This window comes from Vulpes vulpes, chromosome 14 (assembly GCF_048418805.1).
Source record: "Vulpes vulpes isolate BD-2025 chromosome 14, VulVul3, whole genome shotgun sequence".
Lineage (NCBI taxonomy): Eukaryota > Metazoa > Chordata > Mammalia > Carnivora > Canidae > Vulpes > Vulpes vulpes.
The window spans coordinates 680,071-696,958 of record NC_132793.1 but is presented as its reverse complement, the minus strand read 5'-3'; the positions used below and the strand labels follow the sequence as shown (position 1 = coordinate 696,958).

At 69.3% G+C, this 16,888-nt stretch overlaps 1 protein-coding gene across 7 annotated transcripts; it reads right to left on the bottom strand.

Moving 5' to 3' along the window:
• Window positions 1-895: 895 nt before the first annotated feature.
• On the bottom strand, window positions 896-15,710 carry CHRNA4 (cholinergic receptor nicotinic alpha 4 subunit). 7 transcript variants are annotated; one of them, XM_026015175.2, is made up of 8 exons: window positions 15,647-15,710; window positions 14,777-14,895; window positions 14,496-14,685; window positions 10,879-11,030; window positions 8,501-8,545; window positions 8,298-8,407; window positions 3,337-4,681; window positions 896-1,265 (listed from the first exon to the last, which is right to left on the bottom strand). In XM_026015175.2, the coding sequence occupies exons 5-8, from the start codon at window positions 8,528-8,530 to the stop codon at window positions 1,140-1,142; spliced, it is 1,611 nt and encodes a 536-aa protein (XP_025870960.2). In that variant the 5' UTR covers window positions 8,531-8,545; window positions 10,879-11,030; window positions 14,496-14,685; window positions 14,777-14,895; window positions 15,647-15,710; the 3' UTR covers window positions 896-1,139. The 7 variants fall into 7 exon arrangements, with proteins under 7 accessions (XP_025870960.2, XP_072591485.1, XP_072591484.1 ...); XM_072735384.1 differs by having other exon boundaries at window positions 14,360-14,648; window positions 15,647-15,706; XM_072735383.1 differs by lacking the exon at window positions 15,647-15,710 and having other exon boundaries at window positions 14,360-14,685; window positions 14,777-15,314.
• Window positions 15,711-16,888: the final 1,178 nt, after the last annotated feature.

Genomic DNA, 16,888 nt, shown 5'->3' with positions numbered 1-16,888 from the left:
CGCAGCAGCCAGGTCCATCGGACGCTCAGTCTGCGCTGGGCTCTGAACGTCGGTATCCGCTCCGCTCTCCTGACCCGGGCACCTCTGGGCAGGGAGAGGGCTGCGAGGCCAGTTCTCACCTGCACCCCTGAAGTAAGGGGGTCTGGGGAGGTGGGGTTTGAGCATCAAAGGGGGGCCCAGACTCCTCAGCCTCCTGGGCCTTGTCCCCCGTGAACGTCCTCACTCCCCTCCCTGGTACTCAGGGCCTAAGGCCTCTGAAGAACCCGGGAGAGCCCACCCCACATGGCCCCAGGGTCGTAGGGGGATGGCACCAGGTCCCAGGCTGGGGGCCCCTGGGCTTCCTCGGCTGTGCTGGCCACCGTGGGGCCCCCCCACCCCCGTGACATTTCTCAGGCGCCCACACTGCCGAGGGTCCCAGGGTCAGCCGGGTCAGCCGTCCCCAGCGACCCCTCACCACGCTGCCATGTCCATGCTTCGGGCGGGCGTCCAGGGGGCTGTGCACAGAGGGAGCCTGGGAGGCTCAGACACGCGCCCCGGAGCCCCTGGGACTCTGGCCGCCAACCCCGGCCCAGGACTTCCCAGGACCCAGGATGGCAGACGTCCCGCGACCCCTCAGGCCTGCCCAGGCCCAAGGACTCAACCCTCAGCACAACACTCGCCTGGTTCCTAATTTACCCAGAATAACACAAAACATCCCTGCTCCCCCCCGCCCCCCAGGATGAGATGTGAGGGTCTGCCGCCAGGCCCTGGGGTCGTCCAAGGGAGGGTGCCAGGCCGGGGTCGGAGCCCGGGCCTCCAGGGTCCCACGGGGAAGAGGGCATTCGGGGCTGGGGGGCTGGGAGTAGTGCGCCCCGGGACCGCCGGGCAGACGCGCACCCTGGGCAGGAAGCCACCGTCACCATGCTCCGGATCAACTTTAATAAGACGTGGGCGTGACTCGGCCGTCCAGGCGAGAGGCCAGCAGGGTCCCCCGGGGACAGTGGCCCTTGCCAAGGCCCCCCTGCAGGACGCAGAAACTGGGGGACAATTTGGCAGATGGCGCGACCCCACAGAACACAGCAGTCCCCGGACGGCCGGACCCAGACCCCCGGTGACCTCCCCAAGCCGCCGCCGGGCCTGCGGGTGCCCGCCCCGCCCCGCTAGATCATGCCGGCCAGCCAGGGGGGCAGGAAGAGGCCCGCGGTCCCCAGCAGGCAGACGATGATGAACACCCAGAGGAAGATTCGGTCGATGACCATGGCCACGTACTTCCAGTCCTCCTTCACCTGCAAACAGACACACGGGTCACCGCCCGCCCGCCGCCCCCGGCCTCCTGCCACGGGTGCCTCCTAGAGCCTGACGACCCTGAGGCGGGTTCCGTGTCCCCTCCTTGACACGGGCCAACCCCGCGCGGCGACCCCCTGCCCTGAGGTGGCCGGCGGAGGGGCTCAGGGACATGGCTGCCCAGCCGAGGCCCGCCCTCGCAGGGTCCACTGCCACCCCGGCCGGGGGTCGGAGCTGGGCCCACCTGACCTCACCTGCCAGGGCCCCGGGGTCCAGGCTGCCTCACGGTGGAATCTGCTCTCGCTGCAGCACGCTGGGAGGGGCCCCGTGGGAAGCCGCCCGCGACCCCCGGTTAGCAGATGAGCACAGCCAGGCCCAGACGGGGGACGCCCACACAGCCTGGCCCTCCTGGGTCGGCGGGTCTCCTAGCTCTGGCCCTAAAGCCCCTCCAGGGTGGGGGACACGAGCAGAAGGGGGGGGCAGGCACAGCAGGCAGGCCCCGCGTGGGGCAGAGCTGCCAGGAGCTGAGGGAGAGGCCCGGCCTGAGGTGGGTCCTGCACGCCGAGGCCAGAGGGCAAGCGGGGAGGTCACATGCCGCCCACTGAGCAGGGGCCCTGGGCCACCCCCCTGGGGAAAGGCCGCGGTGCGCCCACGTGCACCCGCGGACCCCGTGGCACAGGGGGGCTGGGGCGGGCCACGGTCACACACCCCAGGCCCCAACCAGGCCGGGCGCTCCTCGGCCCTGGCTCCCGAGCCCCCACCTCAGCCTCCCCGGGCCCCGGGGGAAGGAAAAGGACGCAGCCCGGGGCTCCGGAAGGGGTGGCAGGGTGCAGAGCGCTCTCCGCTGCCACCTTCTGCTGTTTTTTCATGGAATCCGAGACTCCCCGATGGTTTAAAACCAAGCCGACACCGGAGAGCAGGCAAGGTCACTTATAAATAAAAAGTCCGTGCAGGACCGTCCGTTCCGGGCGGCCGAGCTGCAGCGGCCTCCGCTTTGTCTCTGGTCCCCTGCGTGCGTCCCCCACCCGAGGATGAAAGCCTCGTGGACAAAGCCGCCCGAGCCTCCGAGGCCCGTCCCCGGCCGCACTTCGCTCCCCGGGGCCTCTGCCGCCCGAAGCCGGAACCAGGTCGCGGCGGCTGCACGTGCCCCGCACACAAACGAGGGGCTGGGCCCAGCCGCAGAGCGCCACCCGCCCGCCAGGCTCCCCGGGGTCCGGGTCACACCCCGAGCGGCTCAGGGCCGCTGCCCGCTGCTCAAGAGCTGCAGCAAAATGAGGTCGAGAAGCAGCTTCTCCCGGGCAGACCTTCCAGAAACCTCCAGAATGGCTCCTCTGCCTCCTGAGGTCCAGCCGGGTGTCTGGGGAAGCGGCTCGGCCGCTCGCAGGGCCCCCTGGGCGGTCCGGGGCTGTGACCGCGGTGGATGCAGGGACAAGGAGGAGCAGCGTCGTCACGGCAGGACACGGCCGACGAGGACCGGGGGGACGCCGCGGGGCAGGGGCTGGGCCCAGGGCGGCCTGCTCTCCCTCCCCCTGCCCGCCCCCCGACCCGAGCGCTGCCCCCCAGCCTGGACCTTTGCAGACACCCCACGTCCCTCCTGCTGCCCCGGGTCCCCGGGGCCCAGGTCCTGCAGCTCGGCCGTATTACCGCCCCTTCTCCCCAGCTTGACATGCGGGGTGCTGGCCCCCGAGGCCGGGCTGTCCCCCAGACACAGCCCCTGCCCTTCCCCTCTCCCGCCCCTGCCCCGGGGCACAGCCCCCTCGTACCTCCCCAGAGGCACTCCGGTGGCCAGGGACTTCCCAGGCCAGGCCTCCCTGTGCCTGCAGGCTCCCCGCCCTGGTGACACAGGACGCCCCTGCCCGCACCAGCCACACGGGGCCCCAGGGGCCACCCGTAGGTATTGGATGCTCAGGGAGGAGGGAAAGGACGGGTGGGGGGGCTGCAGGCCCCCCAGAGCTCCGGGGCCCAGTGCTGGGTGTCGGGGGCCACGCCCTCCTCCCGAGAGGAAAGGAAGCAGCGTCCCCCCAGGGACAGCGCCAGGGACGCCTCCGGACTGAGCCACAGGCGGACACTTACCGAGAAGTCTGTGTCCTCGGCCTTCAGATGGTCCGCGATGTACTGGACGCCCTCCACCGCCCGCGTCAGGGCCGGAGACAGGGGCAGGTGCCGGGGGGGCACTTTGGTGCCCCGGGCTTTGGGCACGGTGCTCGGGGACGGCTCCTTCTTGCACCTGCATTTGCAGGGAGAGGGCTGCTCTGGGGCCGGGAGCTCGGCCGAGCTGGCCTTGAGCAAGGCGGGGGAGCCGGCCACGGGGCCCCCAGCTTCAGAGGCGGTGGCATCCTGGGGACCGCCGTACTGGATGCTCCGGGACCGGCAGCGGACGCCGTCCTCCGCCCCTTCGGGAGGGCCGGACACGTGCTGGACACTCAGGGACCGGGCTTTGGTGAGGGGGCGGCAGGAGTCAGGCGAGGGGCGGGGGCTCGCTTCCTCCGCCTCTGAGGGCCGCAGAGCAGGGGCCTGGCCCGAGGGCGACTTGCAGGCCGGCGGGGGCTTGGCCGGCTCGTCCACGGGGCCGCAGAAGGACGGGGAGCGCGAGGGGCCCCGGCTCTGGGTTCCGCTCGGGACGCCGGGCTCCCCCTCGGGCTCGGGCCAGAAGCCCGGGGCGCTGGCCATCTTGTGCATGGACTCGATGAGCCGCCTGCAGTTGTCCTTGACCACGGACGGCCGCTTCATGAAGAGCAGGCGGGGCACGACGTCCAGGAAGACCCGGCGGACCCAGGCGGGCATGGTGTGCGTGCGCGGCGAGCGGTGGTGCACGTTGAGCACGAAGACCGTGATGACGATGGACAGCGTGACGAAGATCATGGTGAAGAGCAGGTACTCGCCGATGAGCGGGATGACCAGCGAGGTGGAGGGGATGATCTCGGTGATGAGCAGCAGGAAGACGGTGAGCGAGAGCAGCACGGAGATGCACAGCGTGATCTTCTCGCCGCACTCCGACGGCAGGTAGAAGACGAGCACGGTGAGGCAGGAGATGAGCAGGCAGGGGATGATGAGGTTGATGGTGTAGAAGAGCGGCAGGCGCCGGATGACGAAGGCGTAGGTGATGTCCGGGTAGACCTCGGCGCAGCACTCGTACTTCCTGGTGTTGTAGGTGCCCACGGCGTCCACGATGACCCACTCGCCGCTCTCCCACAGGTCCAGCTGGTCCACGCGGCTGTGCATGCTCACCAGGTCTATCTTGGCCTTGTCGTACGTCCAGGACCCGAACTTCATGGTGCAGTTCTGCTGGTCGAATGGGAAGAAGGTGACGTCGATGCTGCACGAGCTCTTGTAGATGGCGGGGGGTGTCCACTGGACCCGGCCGTCGTAGAAGAGGTGGGCCTTGGTCAGGTGGGTGACCGCAAAGTCCCCGTCCGCGCTGCGCAGGAAGAGAGGGGCGTGAGACCCACCCGCACCGCCGCCCAGCTCTCTCCCACATTCTTGCTTCACAGGGGAGCAAAGAAAGGGAGGCCACCGGCCAGAGTCGGGGCCCGGGGGCTGGCGGGTCGTCCCGGGCGCGTCACCCATCCGCCCCCGCTCATCACGCTGCCCTCCACGGCCCACGCCGCCCCTGACACAGCCGCTCGTTGGTGACCATGGTGGTTGCTCGGCGGGTCGGGCAGGGACCGGGGCCGTGCACCTGCCAGCACCAAGGGAGGAGGCGCCTGGTCCCTTCCTGTCCGGGAGCTGGGAACCAGTGGGCAGCCTGGAAGGGCCTGAGGTTGGGGAGCTCCTGTCCTCGGCGCGACTCTGCAGACAGAGCCCCACGCTCTCCTGCCCCTCGGCCCAGGGCGGAAGGCAGGGGGATGGCTCCTCAGAGGGGCTCGGCGCCCACCACATCCCCATGTCCCGTCCCGGTGGGCTGGGGGCTGAGCAGCCCCTCCTGGGACCCAGCACGGCCCACCTGGCCGCTCATGCCATGCAGGCGTGAGGGCACAGGCACGACAGTGGCTGCCGGGCAACACGCCGCGGAACTTTGCCAGGTCCCCCGGGACAGAGCCGAATGCCCTGCGGGCCACCCTGGGGGCCGAGCAGCCCCGCGTCCCGCCACAGACCGAGCGTGCCAACACCTCCGAGCACCTTCAGTGCTCTCTCTGCATTATCCCCCCGGCGTGCGGCTCGAGCTCGGGGGAGACCCCAGGCCGCCTGAGCAGGAAGGACAGGGCCCCTCCGGCCACCCGCCCTCAGCCTCGGGGTGTTGGTGCCGTCTGGGGCCAGGTGGGTGGCAGGCTGCGGGGCTGCCGGCCCTGGCCCCGGGCTTCCCTCGGTGCCCCCACAAGGACACGCACGGCCGGCGCATGGGAGCCCAGGGACACCTGCTAGCAGACACCACCCCAAGCCCTCACCCCTCACCCCTCAAGGGCTCCGGGAGTCGGCCTGGCCCTGCTGCGCAGCTGGAAGCCCCTGGGTGCCAGTCGGGGTCCCCAGTAGGTGTAAGCTGAGCTGTCCGCTGCCCGTGGGTGGGGTCCACGGTGGAGGTGGTCGCTGGCCCCATGGCTCGGCTCTGAAGCGCTGCTGGGGAACCTCCCCACAGCCTCACGAGCCCTAAGGACAGCACCCACGTGCCCCACGCTGCCTTGGAACAACCCAGGGGCACCGCCGCTGAGCCAGGGAAGCTGCCCAGCCGGGCCCCAGTCCACCCTGGCTGCCAACTGCTCCCCTGGATGTGAGTCAGGTGCCCCACCACGGCCTCAGAACCCGGCCTTCCGAGCTGCCTGCACCCCTGCCTCCCACACCCACCACAGCCTAGAAGCCCCCAGCCCAGGGGCCACCTCCCCACGCCTGACATCCAGCTCAGAGGCCCCCGATGGCCTCCGTGCCAATCCGGTCCTATGACCTCCACGAGCCCTTCTGCACTGACGTCTAGGTCGGCGGCAGGTGGAGACCTGCAAATGCATCCATGGAGGAGCGGCAGGGGCTGTCCACTCAGGACCCACAGCTGGACTGAGCGTGGGACTGAGGCTCTCAGGGGGGTGCAGGACCGTCCCCCCAGCAACATCGCTCCAAACCCACAGCCTTGCTCTCTGAGGCACAGAGCAAACATGGCTCAGCAAACATTCTGCAGGGAGATGAGAGGCTCCAGCCAGCGCGAGCTCAGGTAGCCCAGATGCCCCAGGAAAGGCAGGGAATGTTCCAGAAGTTCACTGAAAGCAGCCCCAGGACTGGGAATCTGCGCCTGGGTCTCGGGGGTTCAATGCCACAGACAGGACGAGAGTTTTCTCCTGGGGCACAGCCCACTGACCCCCATGGCTGTGGCCCCCGACCCGTGCCCCCAGCCTGGACCTGGCCCAGATCCCCGAGACACCTCCCAGGAGGGCCTCCACCCCGGGACTTGAGGTCTGGACCTGCGGGCAGACGCTCCCCGTGAGGCAGCATCTCACGTCCACCGCCCACTTGCTCTCTGAAGGCGGCCGAGCGGCCGATCTCGCCCGGGGCCTGGGTTCGAGGCCCCAGCTGGGCGGGCTGAGGCGCGGGGCAGGGGAGAAGGCGCTGGGACGAAGGGGCGCACCTCGAGCACGTCCGGCCTCGGCCCTGGAGCTGCGGCCCCAGCAGAGCAGAGGAGCCTTCCTGGCCCCGGGAAGCCCCGTCCGCGGGGCTGTGGGAGGCCTCGCGAGACCCTCGGCCCCAAGTGGACAGCAGGGCCTCGCATGCACAGCCTCCAACCGGGGCCCCCGCAGCCATCAGATAAGCCAGCAGCCGGGCTGACCCCTGACCCCCTCAAGCCCACGGCGGCCTGGTCAGCAGCCCCCCGCTGCCCCTGGACACGGGCCCGCTGGTGGCTGTGGCCCGGCCAGCGTCGGCCCCGCTCGGGACCGTCCCCGGACAGCGTCTATGCCGACCTCGACCCAAGGGGGGTTGTGAGGCGGCCGCCCCGCATTCTGGGCCGCGGTCCCGGGGTCCGTCCGGGTCCCAGGCCGCTTCTCAGCCGGCACCGTGTGCCCAGGGCAGGAAGAGCTCGCGCCGCAGCACGATGCTCCCGGCGTCCCAGGACGATGACGCCACTACGGGGTCTCTGAATCGGCCCCTCCGGGAAACGGGTGCTGGGGCGGGGGGCGGGGGGCGCTGGGCGTGGAGCCCAGGAAGGCTGGGGCGGCGGGGGGGCCCCCAGGCTGGTGGTTGGGGGGCTGGTTGCAGAGAGCAGGGAGCCTGCCCTGAGGGAAGAGCGGCTCACGGAGCGGACCCCCCACCCCCCACGCGGCCGAGAACCATCAAGCTCTCCCCGCGGCCGTTCCTGGAATCAGTTCCGTTGGGAGAGGAGCCCAGTGGTTGTTAATCAAACAGCAGCGCTTTATAGGTCAGGCCCAGCGCCCGGGGCCTGGGGGGCGGGGGGGGCCCAGGGACCTGAGTGCTTCCATCTGCTTGATCTCTGAGCCCCAGGCGCTGCTGGCCAGGCAGGGACTCGGGACTGGGGACACAGGAGGGCCCGGGAGCCCCCAGCAGGGGTCCCGGGAAGGACAACCGCAGCCCCGGCCTCGGCCACGCCCGCCAAACGCGGGCTTCCCGGCGCAGAATAAGCCGCGGACGTGAGCAGATTCAGAAGCCACCACGTCCCGGGAGGCTGCACGCTCGGAGCGTGACCGAAGGGGCCGGGGAGGGGTCTGGGCCGGGGAAGGTCCCCAAGGCCGGTGAGGGGGGGGGCGGGGGGCAGTCTGGGAGCTTCCTGCGGAGAGGACAGTGCCCCCTGCCCGCCCGGTGGGGACTGACCCTGAGACCCCGGCCCACGCTGCACCAGGGCCCCGGCCCCTGCCGCCCACTAGACCCTCTCCCCCCCCCCCCCCCCCCCCCCCGCCCTCCCTGCTCCCTCCTCTCCCTTCCAGAGGCTTCAGCACTGGCTCCCGAGGGTGGAAGGGGGAGGGGGGAGGGGGAGGAGGGCAGGCGAGCCCACACAGGCACCGCCTCCTGCTCACGCCTGGATCCCCTGCGTCATCGCACGTGGACACAGGTGCCTGCTGCCCCAACCGCTGACCTCCCCCCGCTGACCTCCCGGGGCTCACTTGTTGTAGAGGACGATGTCCGGCCGCCAGATGAGCTCAGAGGGGATGCGGATGGAGGTGACGTTCTCGTAATCGGCAGGGTCCCAGCGCAGCTTGTAGTCGTGCCACTCCTGGGCCAGGACAGGGGGAGGCCGTGGTGAGGGGAGGGCGGGGGGGTGCTGGGAGGAACCAGGGGTGGAGGCCCCCCATCCCCGCTCACTCACCTGCTTCACCCACACGTTGGTGGTCATCATCTGGTTCTTCTCATCCTAGGACACAAAGGTCAAGGGCAGCTGTGACCCCTGGGTGTCTCCCCTCCCTTCCTCTTTCTCCCTCCCTTCCTCTTTCTCCCTCCCTCTCCCTCTCCCTTTCCCTCTCCTTCCTCATCTCTCTCTCTCTCTCTCTCTCCCAGCCCTGAGTTTCTTCGCCCACAAAGACAGGCCTCAGTTGAACATGGGGAACAGGTGACCCTAGGAAGGAGTGAATCCCTCATCCCTGGAGGCAACCAAGCGCAGATGGTCAGCCCGAGGGGACGCAGAGGCAGGAAGAAGGACCCTGAACCTTTCCAGAAGGACAGTGGGGACACGGCTTGTCTGACTTCGCAGGTGGCCCGGGCCTGGCCCTCCCCCAGCCACGGTCAGTTGAGGGGGGTGCACAGAGGGCCCCCAAGCCACTGGGGGAGCGCCTCCCTCCTGGACCCCCGCCCTCCTGGGTGGACCCGCCCGGCTGGTCTGCAGGCTCCTAGGGGAGCAAGTACCTGCCCCTCCTGCTGCCACGAACGCGACCCTGGGATGCACAAGGTCCCACAGGCTCAGCCCGAGACAGCGGCCCCTTTAGGGCCTTTAGGGCCGGGGGGCCGGGGGGTCCGGGGCCTCGGGACCCTGAGGTGGACGAGTAAGGGGCTGGAACCGGGAGGTGGAAGCGGGAGACCCACTGGCTCCGTCTTGGCCACCGTGGGGTCACCCGTCCAGGTGGGGAGGTGGACCACACGTGCTGGGAAGTCCCGACCAGCCAGTGTCCCCACTGACCCCCGACTCCCGCTGGCTAGTGGGGCATCCGACAGTGTCTGCGGGGGAGCACGACAGGCCGTCCCCCAGGGGGTGAGAGCCCAGCACGTGCTGAGGCCTTTGGGAGGACACGAGACTCCACGCGGGGACACGGGGCCTGAAGGGACAGGAGCCCCGGGGTCCTCACAGCCCCTCCGTGGGATCTGTGGGATCCGTGGGGGCTGAATGCCAGCCTCTGGGAGCCATAGCCACGCCCCAGCCCCCTGGGCACCCACTGGAGAGGGGCTGGCCGCTGGGGGCAGGAGCGCCCGCCACCCACAGAGGCCTCCCCCAGAGAGCAGCTGCCCGCGGCTCTGCCCCACGGGGAGGGGGCTGCACAGGGGTGGGGGCCGTGCCTGTCACGGCCCAAGCTTTCCCCTCCACAGCCCGCGACCAGGAGCGCAGGCCCCCGGGCAAGACCACCGAAGCCAAAGAAATCCAGGGGGCCATCGAACGGGATCGGCGTCCAGGGCCTGCACAGGCCGGGGGAGCTGGGGGGTCTTGTGCCCCAAAGACGCAGGCCTGGGCCCTGCCCTCCCACCTCCCCAGGGAGACGAGGACGAGCTCCCTGTCGGCCAGTTCAGGGAGGGGGGACAGGGCCTCTTGCCACCCCCAGGCCCTGCCCTTTACCCTGCCTCCTCTGAGCACCCAGGGTGGGCCACCCAGCGGCCTGAGCACGTGCCCCACCCCAGCTCCACGGGCCCAGCTCCGAGGGGCAGGGCCCGGCCGGCTTCCCAGGCCCAGAAGCACCCGGATTCCCGGCTCCCCGAGGCCGTGCGCTCGCCCCGCCTGGACACAGGCCCTGCAAACGGACAGTGTGCGCCACCCCGACCCCCCACAGACGTGGCGCGGGCCTCGGGCCACCGGCCAGGACGTGCGGAGGCCGCTCAGCAGCTGGCACACACGGCCCCGGGCACGGCCTGCGCCCGCTCCATGCACACGGCCCGCGTGAGCCCCGCGTGTGCCCCGTCACCATCTCCTGGGCGCGCTGGCGGCGGTGCAGGGAGGGGACCAGCCCCGAGGGGCCCAGGGGAAGGCCAGTCGCTGCGGCTGACGTGGCCCCTGCGCCCCTGAGCGGCAAGAGCCCCGGGGGCACAGTCCCACCGCCACTTCGGCCACGTCTGCAAAGCCCGGGGGGTTCGGAGCGCTGCACCCCAGGCGCCAGAAGCACAGGGCAGGGCCCCCTCGACGCCCAGGTCCAAGAGGCCCGAAGGCGCCAGTCGGGACACCGAGGACAGAGCGACCGGTGTCCCCTCACAGGGCCACAGACGGCCCTGCTGTCCGTGCAGGGGGCCGTGGGCCTGCCCCCGGGGCCCCTCAGACGCGGCTCAGCGCAGCTCACAGGTGAGGAGCTCGGGGCACACCCGGTACCATGGCGGCGCCCGTGTACCATCAGGGCCTGCCGGCCGCCCCCTCCTCGGGCTCCTCCACGGGGGCACGTGGGTGGTTCGGCGCCAGGCCCGCCTCCCCTCACGCGGGGGTGCTCCCCAGGGCGAGTCTCCGCTGCTGCGGGGACGCCGAGGCTCCGAGCGGCCCGCTCCGCCCCCCGCACCTACCACGTCAATGAGCTGCGCGATGGACAGCCCGAAGTGGACGAGGACCACGTCGGAGATGTTGGCCACGGGCCGGGACCACTTGTTGTAGCCAGAGAAAAGCGTCTTCAGCAGCCGTTCCTCCGCGTGGGCCCGGGTCTCCACGTGGCTGCTCACTGTGGGGACAGAGGGTGGCAGGCGTCCAGGCGGGACGACCAGCCCTGGCTTCCTTCCAGTTCCACCCACCTCAGGACATTTGCACATCCTGCCCCAGCCCTGGCCTCGGTTTCCCTCCTGTTCTCTGGGTGGAAGTGTAACCTCCTCAGGGAAGCCCTTCCAGACCCCTCAGACGCCTGCACTGCACCCCAAATACAGACAACCCTGCACCCCAAATACAGACAACGGAGCTGCTGGGCGCTGACTCGGCTTACTCTCACCAGACGGGCCTTCGGGCAGGAGGGGCTGAATCTGCAGCTACTGGCTGACTTCTGAAAACCTTGCCTGGACGCCCAAGGTGAGGGTAACCGCAGGACTCCCAGGGTGGGGGCAGGCCCGGGTGGGGAGGCCCAGACTGGGCGGGGGTGAGAGCCTGCTTCCTGGGGCTGCAGCAGCCCTGACTGATCACCCAGGACCCCCTGTTCTCTGACAGCCGGCCATGCGTCAGGGGTGACCCCATGCACTCTGCTTCCTGGGGAGGGGCCGCTCTGGTCCAGGCCAACCCCCTGGACCCCTGCCCCGGGTCACCGCATCAGGAAGGGATTTGGGGATGGGAACAGGGTCCAGGTGCCTGCCCCCGGCCCGGCCCTGCTCACCTGTGAGTCCTGCATGGGGTGCTAAGGGGGGTGCACAAGCGCCCTAGGTCAGTGTTAGTCCCCCCCACCCTTCACTCTGCCCCCAACCTTATTCTTCCGGTGGGGGACCACTCCTCCCTGGGGAGGCCGAGCGCCCAGATTCCCTCCATCGCCCACCACCAGCCCAGGGATGGGGGTGCGGGCGGGGGGGGGGGCTGGGGGAGCTGGGGCTGCAGCTGTCCCGGGAGCCTGGGGGCGCAGAGCAGGGGCGGGGGGCGCCGCCAGGGCCGGAAGCCCCCTCTGCTCCCCCAAACCGGGAGGCGGCTGGGGTGTCTGCAGGGAAATCGGCCTGAGGATGAAGAAGGAGCGACGGCCCCGCCTCTCTCCGCCCAACTTGGAGCTGCCGGGTCCAGTCCCCAAAGGGCCGCCCCCGCCCCACCAGCCCCTCTCCCGGCTGCGGCTCCGGCTCCGGCTCCGGCCCGCCCGTTAACTCCCTCCTGGCCCGGCGGCCCCCAGGACAGCCTCTGCGTCTGGGGGCGGGGGCCTCCGCGGCCACCCCGCTGCGCGCACCCGCGGCTCGGACCGCAGCCCCGGCCTCCCCCTCCGGCCCGAGGTCCGAGGCCGCCTGACGGGGAAGCGGGGCCGCCCGGCGCCCCGGAACTCACCGGGCAGGAAGCCGGCCCCCAGCAGCAGCAGCAGCGCCGGCAGCGGCGGCGGCGGCGCCCCGGGGCCCCCGAGCTCCATGGCGCACCGAGCGGGCTCTAGACGCGGGCGGCTCCCGGCTCCGCCGCGGCCCCGCTCCCAGCCCCGCGCGCGCCCAACTTCATGCCCCCGCGCCGGCCGCTCCGTCCGTCCGTCCGTCCGTCCGCGCTCCTCCCGCGGGGCGGGCGGCGGCGACCCGGCCGGGAGCACCGGGCTGTGGGCTCAGCGGCGCGGCCCCGCCCGGCCCTGCCCGCCTCCAGCCGGCGAGGAGGGGGAGGGGGAGGGGGAGGGGGAGGGGGAGGGGGAGGGGAGGAGGGGGGAGGGGAGGGGGAGGAGGGGAGGGGAGGGGGAGGGGAAGCGGGCGGGACGCGGCGGGGAGGGCGGGGGCAGACCACCCGCCTGGAGGGGGCGCGGAGGCCGCTCGGCCCGCAAAGTTTCCGGGTCCCCGGGGCTGGGGACGAGCGGCCGCGGGGGCGACAGTCACTGCGAGCGCGCGGGGCCGTCCTGGCGCCCGGCTGGGGACCGCGCACACGGGCCTCGGCGCCCGCCCAGCCCCGCGACCCCCGCCGCCCGCCGGGTGGGCTCGCGCTCCCCGGCCCGGGCGCCCCGCAGGCGCCTGGTTAACCCCATCGCCCCCGCCCGCGTCGCAGGTTGGAAACCACAAGCCCCTCGTCTGCGTCCCCGGCGCGGCGGGGAGGACCACGCGGTCGGCCTGGCCCCCGCGGACGGGAAAGCGGCCGGTGGGGAGTCCAGGCGTCCTGGGCACCCCCGGGGGGAGGGCGAAGCGGCCCCGCAGCCCCGATCCCGCCCGGGCCCGCGCTGTGGACACGCTGCGAGGCGGAGGGGCAGGGTCTCGGCGGCTGCGGGGCGGCGGGGCGCCAGCGCTCAGGTCCCGCGCTGCCCTGGCGGGGGCTCTGCCCGGTGGGGGCTCTGCCCAGGTGGGTGCAGGTGCCCGAGGCCGGCGGGGAGCGGCCGCTTTGTGCGCGCAGCCCGGGTCTGCGGCGAGGAGAGGGCGCCGCTCGGCAGAAACGCCCGCGGCCACCGCTGCGCCGCCCCAGAGCCCCCACTCGGACACCCCGGGCACCGGGCACCGGGTCAGCGATGCGCGCAGAGCGGAGGCTGCAGACGTCCGCGCCCGCCCTTGAAGGGGCACCATGTCTGCCAGGAACCCCTGCCTCCCTCCCCACGCGCGCACACGCGGGGGCGCTCGGGGTCACAGGCAGCAATCCCAGGGGCCCCTCCCCCCTCCATCGCCGCAGACCCCTCCCAGCTGGCCTCCCTCCCCCAATCTCCTGCCCCTCCCCGTCCCCGTCGCCTCCCCAGGTCTCCTTCCCCTCCCCCCGTTCTCCCTCCCCATCTCTCCTGCCCCACCCCCATCACCCCCTGCCCCTCCCCTCCCCATCTCTCCTGCCCCCTACCCCCCCAGCCCACCTGCACTCCAGGTTGAGCTCTTCACACCTAACACACCTGCTCTGAGACCTCCGGGGCGGCCTCAGCAGTGATAGGCGGTTACCCTATTCCATGGGCTCCTGTTCTCCCTGCATCGGGATGAGGAGGTAGATGCACCCAGAGGTTAGGCCACATGCCCAAGGTCACGCAGCAGGCACAGGGTTTCCAACCCAGCCCACCTGGCTTCAGGACCTTCAGTCCTTGGGCAGAGCGTGTCCCAGAACTGGCCTGTGGCCCTTCCTGAGATGGCCTCCTGGTAGCACCCCACGGTCTGTCATTTCCTGGGGCCAAGGGAAGCCTGGACTGCCTTGCCCAGCACGTGGCTCTCCCTCAGAGACCCCCACAGACCCCGGGCCCGGTCTGGTTGGTGTCCTGTTCCTGCAGGTAGGACCCCTCACACCTCCCTCCTCCTTTTCACAGCCAGCAGCCCCCCAGCAGTGCCAGACCCTGGATTCCTCCAGAATCTCCACAAGCCAGCTCCATGCTCATCATGAGAAGGTTCACCGAAGCTGATCAGAGTTGGATCGACCCAGGGGTGGTGCACAGCTGAGCCCATGCCTCACCTGGAGCAGGCAAAGGCCTCCTCCTCCCCAGGACACAGGCCACAGGAGGCTCAGAACCTGCCAGAGGCTCCCACTCAGAGAGGGGACCAGGGAGGGGACAAGCGCAGCAGTTGGGAGAAGCCGTACGTAGCCGTACCCCGTTTTCACGTCCGGTCTAGAGAAGTCCCCTGTGCTGCCCCAGAACGGCCCTGCTTGGCCGCCTAGAGCCAACTCCATATTCCTTGGTTAGTAACAAGGTCGGCCGTACTCAGGGTCCTTCCGGGAGCCTCTTCCAACCATCTCAGCATCCCTGTGAAGCAGAGGTCACATGATACTCGTTTGTCGACCTAGGAAGGGGAGCCATACACAGGCTTGTCACCAGCTGATGAAGTGACCTTTGCTTTGTCCCATTGTCCCACCGTAGCAAATATGACACACCTCTGGGGATGAGAAGCAATTATTCCTCAGGACTTGGTAAAGTTGGGGCTCTTGCAATTGTCAGGCTGGGGTCAGATGAGAAAGGTTGGGCATAGGGGGCTTCAATCTGTGAAGGCTTCCTGGAAGAAGGAGCACACAGGAATGTAGTTTCAAAGACTCCTGAGGAGGCTCCAGCCAGGCCCCCAGCCCCGGGCAAGGGTTTGGAGTCAGCCTGGCCTCCTGGCCCGCAGCAGGTGCCAGAATGGCTACGGGGCGGGGGGCGGGCACAGGGAGAGATCCCTTGGCTGTGGGCAGGGGCCTGCAGCAGTTCTCAGGCCAAGTCAGCTCTACCTCCTGTCCCTTCATCTTGACCAGCTCCAGCGGCCAGGAGGGTGGCTCTTGATGGCCATTCCTATGGGCGAATCCAGGCAGGGGCCCGGCGGAGGCCAGCAGGCCCGTCTCCCTGGTGCCCGGGGCCAGTCTCTGGCGGACTGGGCCCCGTGGCTGGCGTGCGCACGCTCACGCACATCTGTCCAACCTCATTTGGCTTTCCCTGCAGATTTGCTAATGCAGCAAGATTAATCGGGTCTAACTCATTAATTTGCCAGGCCCTCCCTCCCCACCTGCACCCGCTGGAAAGCCCTCCTTGCGGGAGCCTAGAAATCATCATCGTAGCGGAATTAGACTTACTCCAGGCCCAGCCCTCCAGCTGCTCTTCAGACTGCTGTCTCAGTGGAAAGGAAAAGCCCCAATTGACAAACAAATGAGACCAGCCCTGTGTCACACAGCCTTTGTGGCAGGAGCCCTGTGTCCTCGAGGGTGATCCCCGGTGGGGGCCAAGGGGAGGAAGGATGTGGGGCTGGGTCCTCCAAGACCCGTCCCCAGACTCACCCCCAGCCAGTGTCGGCCAACACCAAGGACTGCTACCGGCAAAAGTGGAAGGTCATCTCTGCAGGAGCAGCCTGGCCCCCTCCCTCCCATGGCCCTCTCCACCCTCCACCCTGTCCCAAGGACATCTCCATGGTAACCAGTTGGTGGCAGAAACAGGGATTTGAATTAAAGGTGGGAGATTCAGCGGGGCGCCCAGTCCCAGCAGCACGGAGAAAGAGGCATCCAGGCCCCACCTTGATGGGGGCTGGGACGGGTCCATCAGGAGCAGGACCTAGGGGGCTCCAGGGGACCCCCGTGAGAAGGGGGCAGCGCTGGCAAGCTCAGCCTGGATGCGGGGGTCCAGCATGTACCCCCACTACCCTAGGAGACCTCCAACCTTTCACGAACCACATCCTCCATCACACCCCAGGCGACACCGTTCCTTTTTTTTTTTTAATTTTTATTTATTTATGATAGTCACACAGAGAGAGAGAGAGAGAGGCAGAGACACAGGCAGAGGGAGAAGCAGGCTCCATGCACTGGGAGCCTGACGTGGGACTCGATCCCGGGTCTCCAGGATCGCACCCTGGGCCAAAGGCAGGCGCTAAACCGCTGCGCCACCCAGGGATCCCAGGCGACACCGTTCCTGATGTCTCTCCGTTCTTTCTAGGGTTAGCAGATCCTTCAAAACCCAAATATCCCTAAGGAAGGGGGCACACGAAAAGTACAGTCAGTGCTCCAATGTAAAGGAACATTTTGGAGGTGTTTTCCCTTGCTCCCCCACAATCTACCCCAAAGCCAGGCTTTGTTTCTCTCCCTAGGACTCCTCACCACCAGATGGGGTCTCCCCCGACCCTGCACCTCTGCCAATAAAGTAAATTCAGAGGGAAGGCTGTAGGCTTTGTACACAGTGTCTGGCTTTTAGTACAGTCTGGGTAAACATGTTAAATGCAAGGATGAATGGATGGGTGGATGGTGGACGAGTGGATGGATGGATGGATGGTGGAGGGTGGGTGGAGAGTGGATGGTGGGGGGTGGATGGTAGATGGGTGGAGGGTGGAGGGTGGAGGATGGGTGGTGGATGGGTGGATGGATACCTATCAAAGGGCATAAGGAAAGCCAGGCCCAGAGTGGGCCCCAGTTGTGCCTGTGGCCTGGCCCCTGTACACTCAGGCTGAGAGGATTCAGGTGTTTGGGGTTGGTCCTGGGCTCACGGAGAAGTGACATCTGCCTGGAGGGAGGAGTGGTCAGGCAGGAGCAAGG

What these genes read in the sequence shown, in the direction of transcription:
- CHRNA4 (XM_026015173.2), bottom strand. Translation starts at nt 11,118, where the DNA reads ATGTGCAAATGTCCTGAGGTGGGTGGAACTGGAAGGAAGCCAGGGCTG. An exon ending in GACATCGTCCTCTACAACAA is followed by an intron (nt 4,682 to 8,297) that starts GTGAGCCCCGGG and finishes CTTCCTGCGCAG; the next exon opens with CGCGGACGGGGACTTTGCGG. An exon ending in CCGAGGACACAGACTTCTCG is followed by an intron (nt 1,266 to 3,336) that starts GTAAGTGTCCGC and finishes GTCTGTTTGCAG; the next exon opens with GTGAAGGAGGACTGGAAGTA.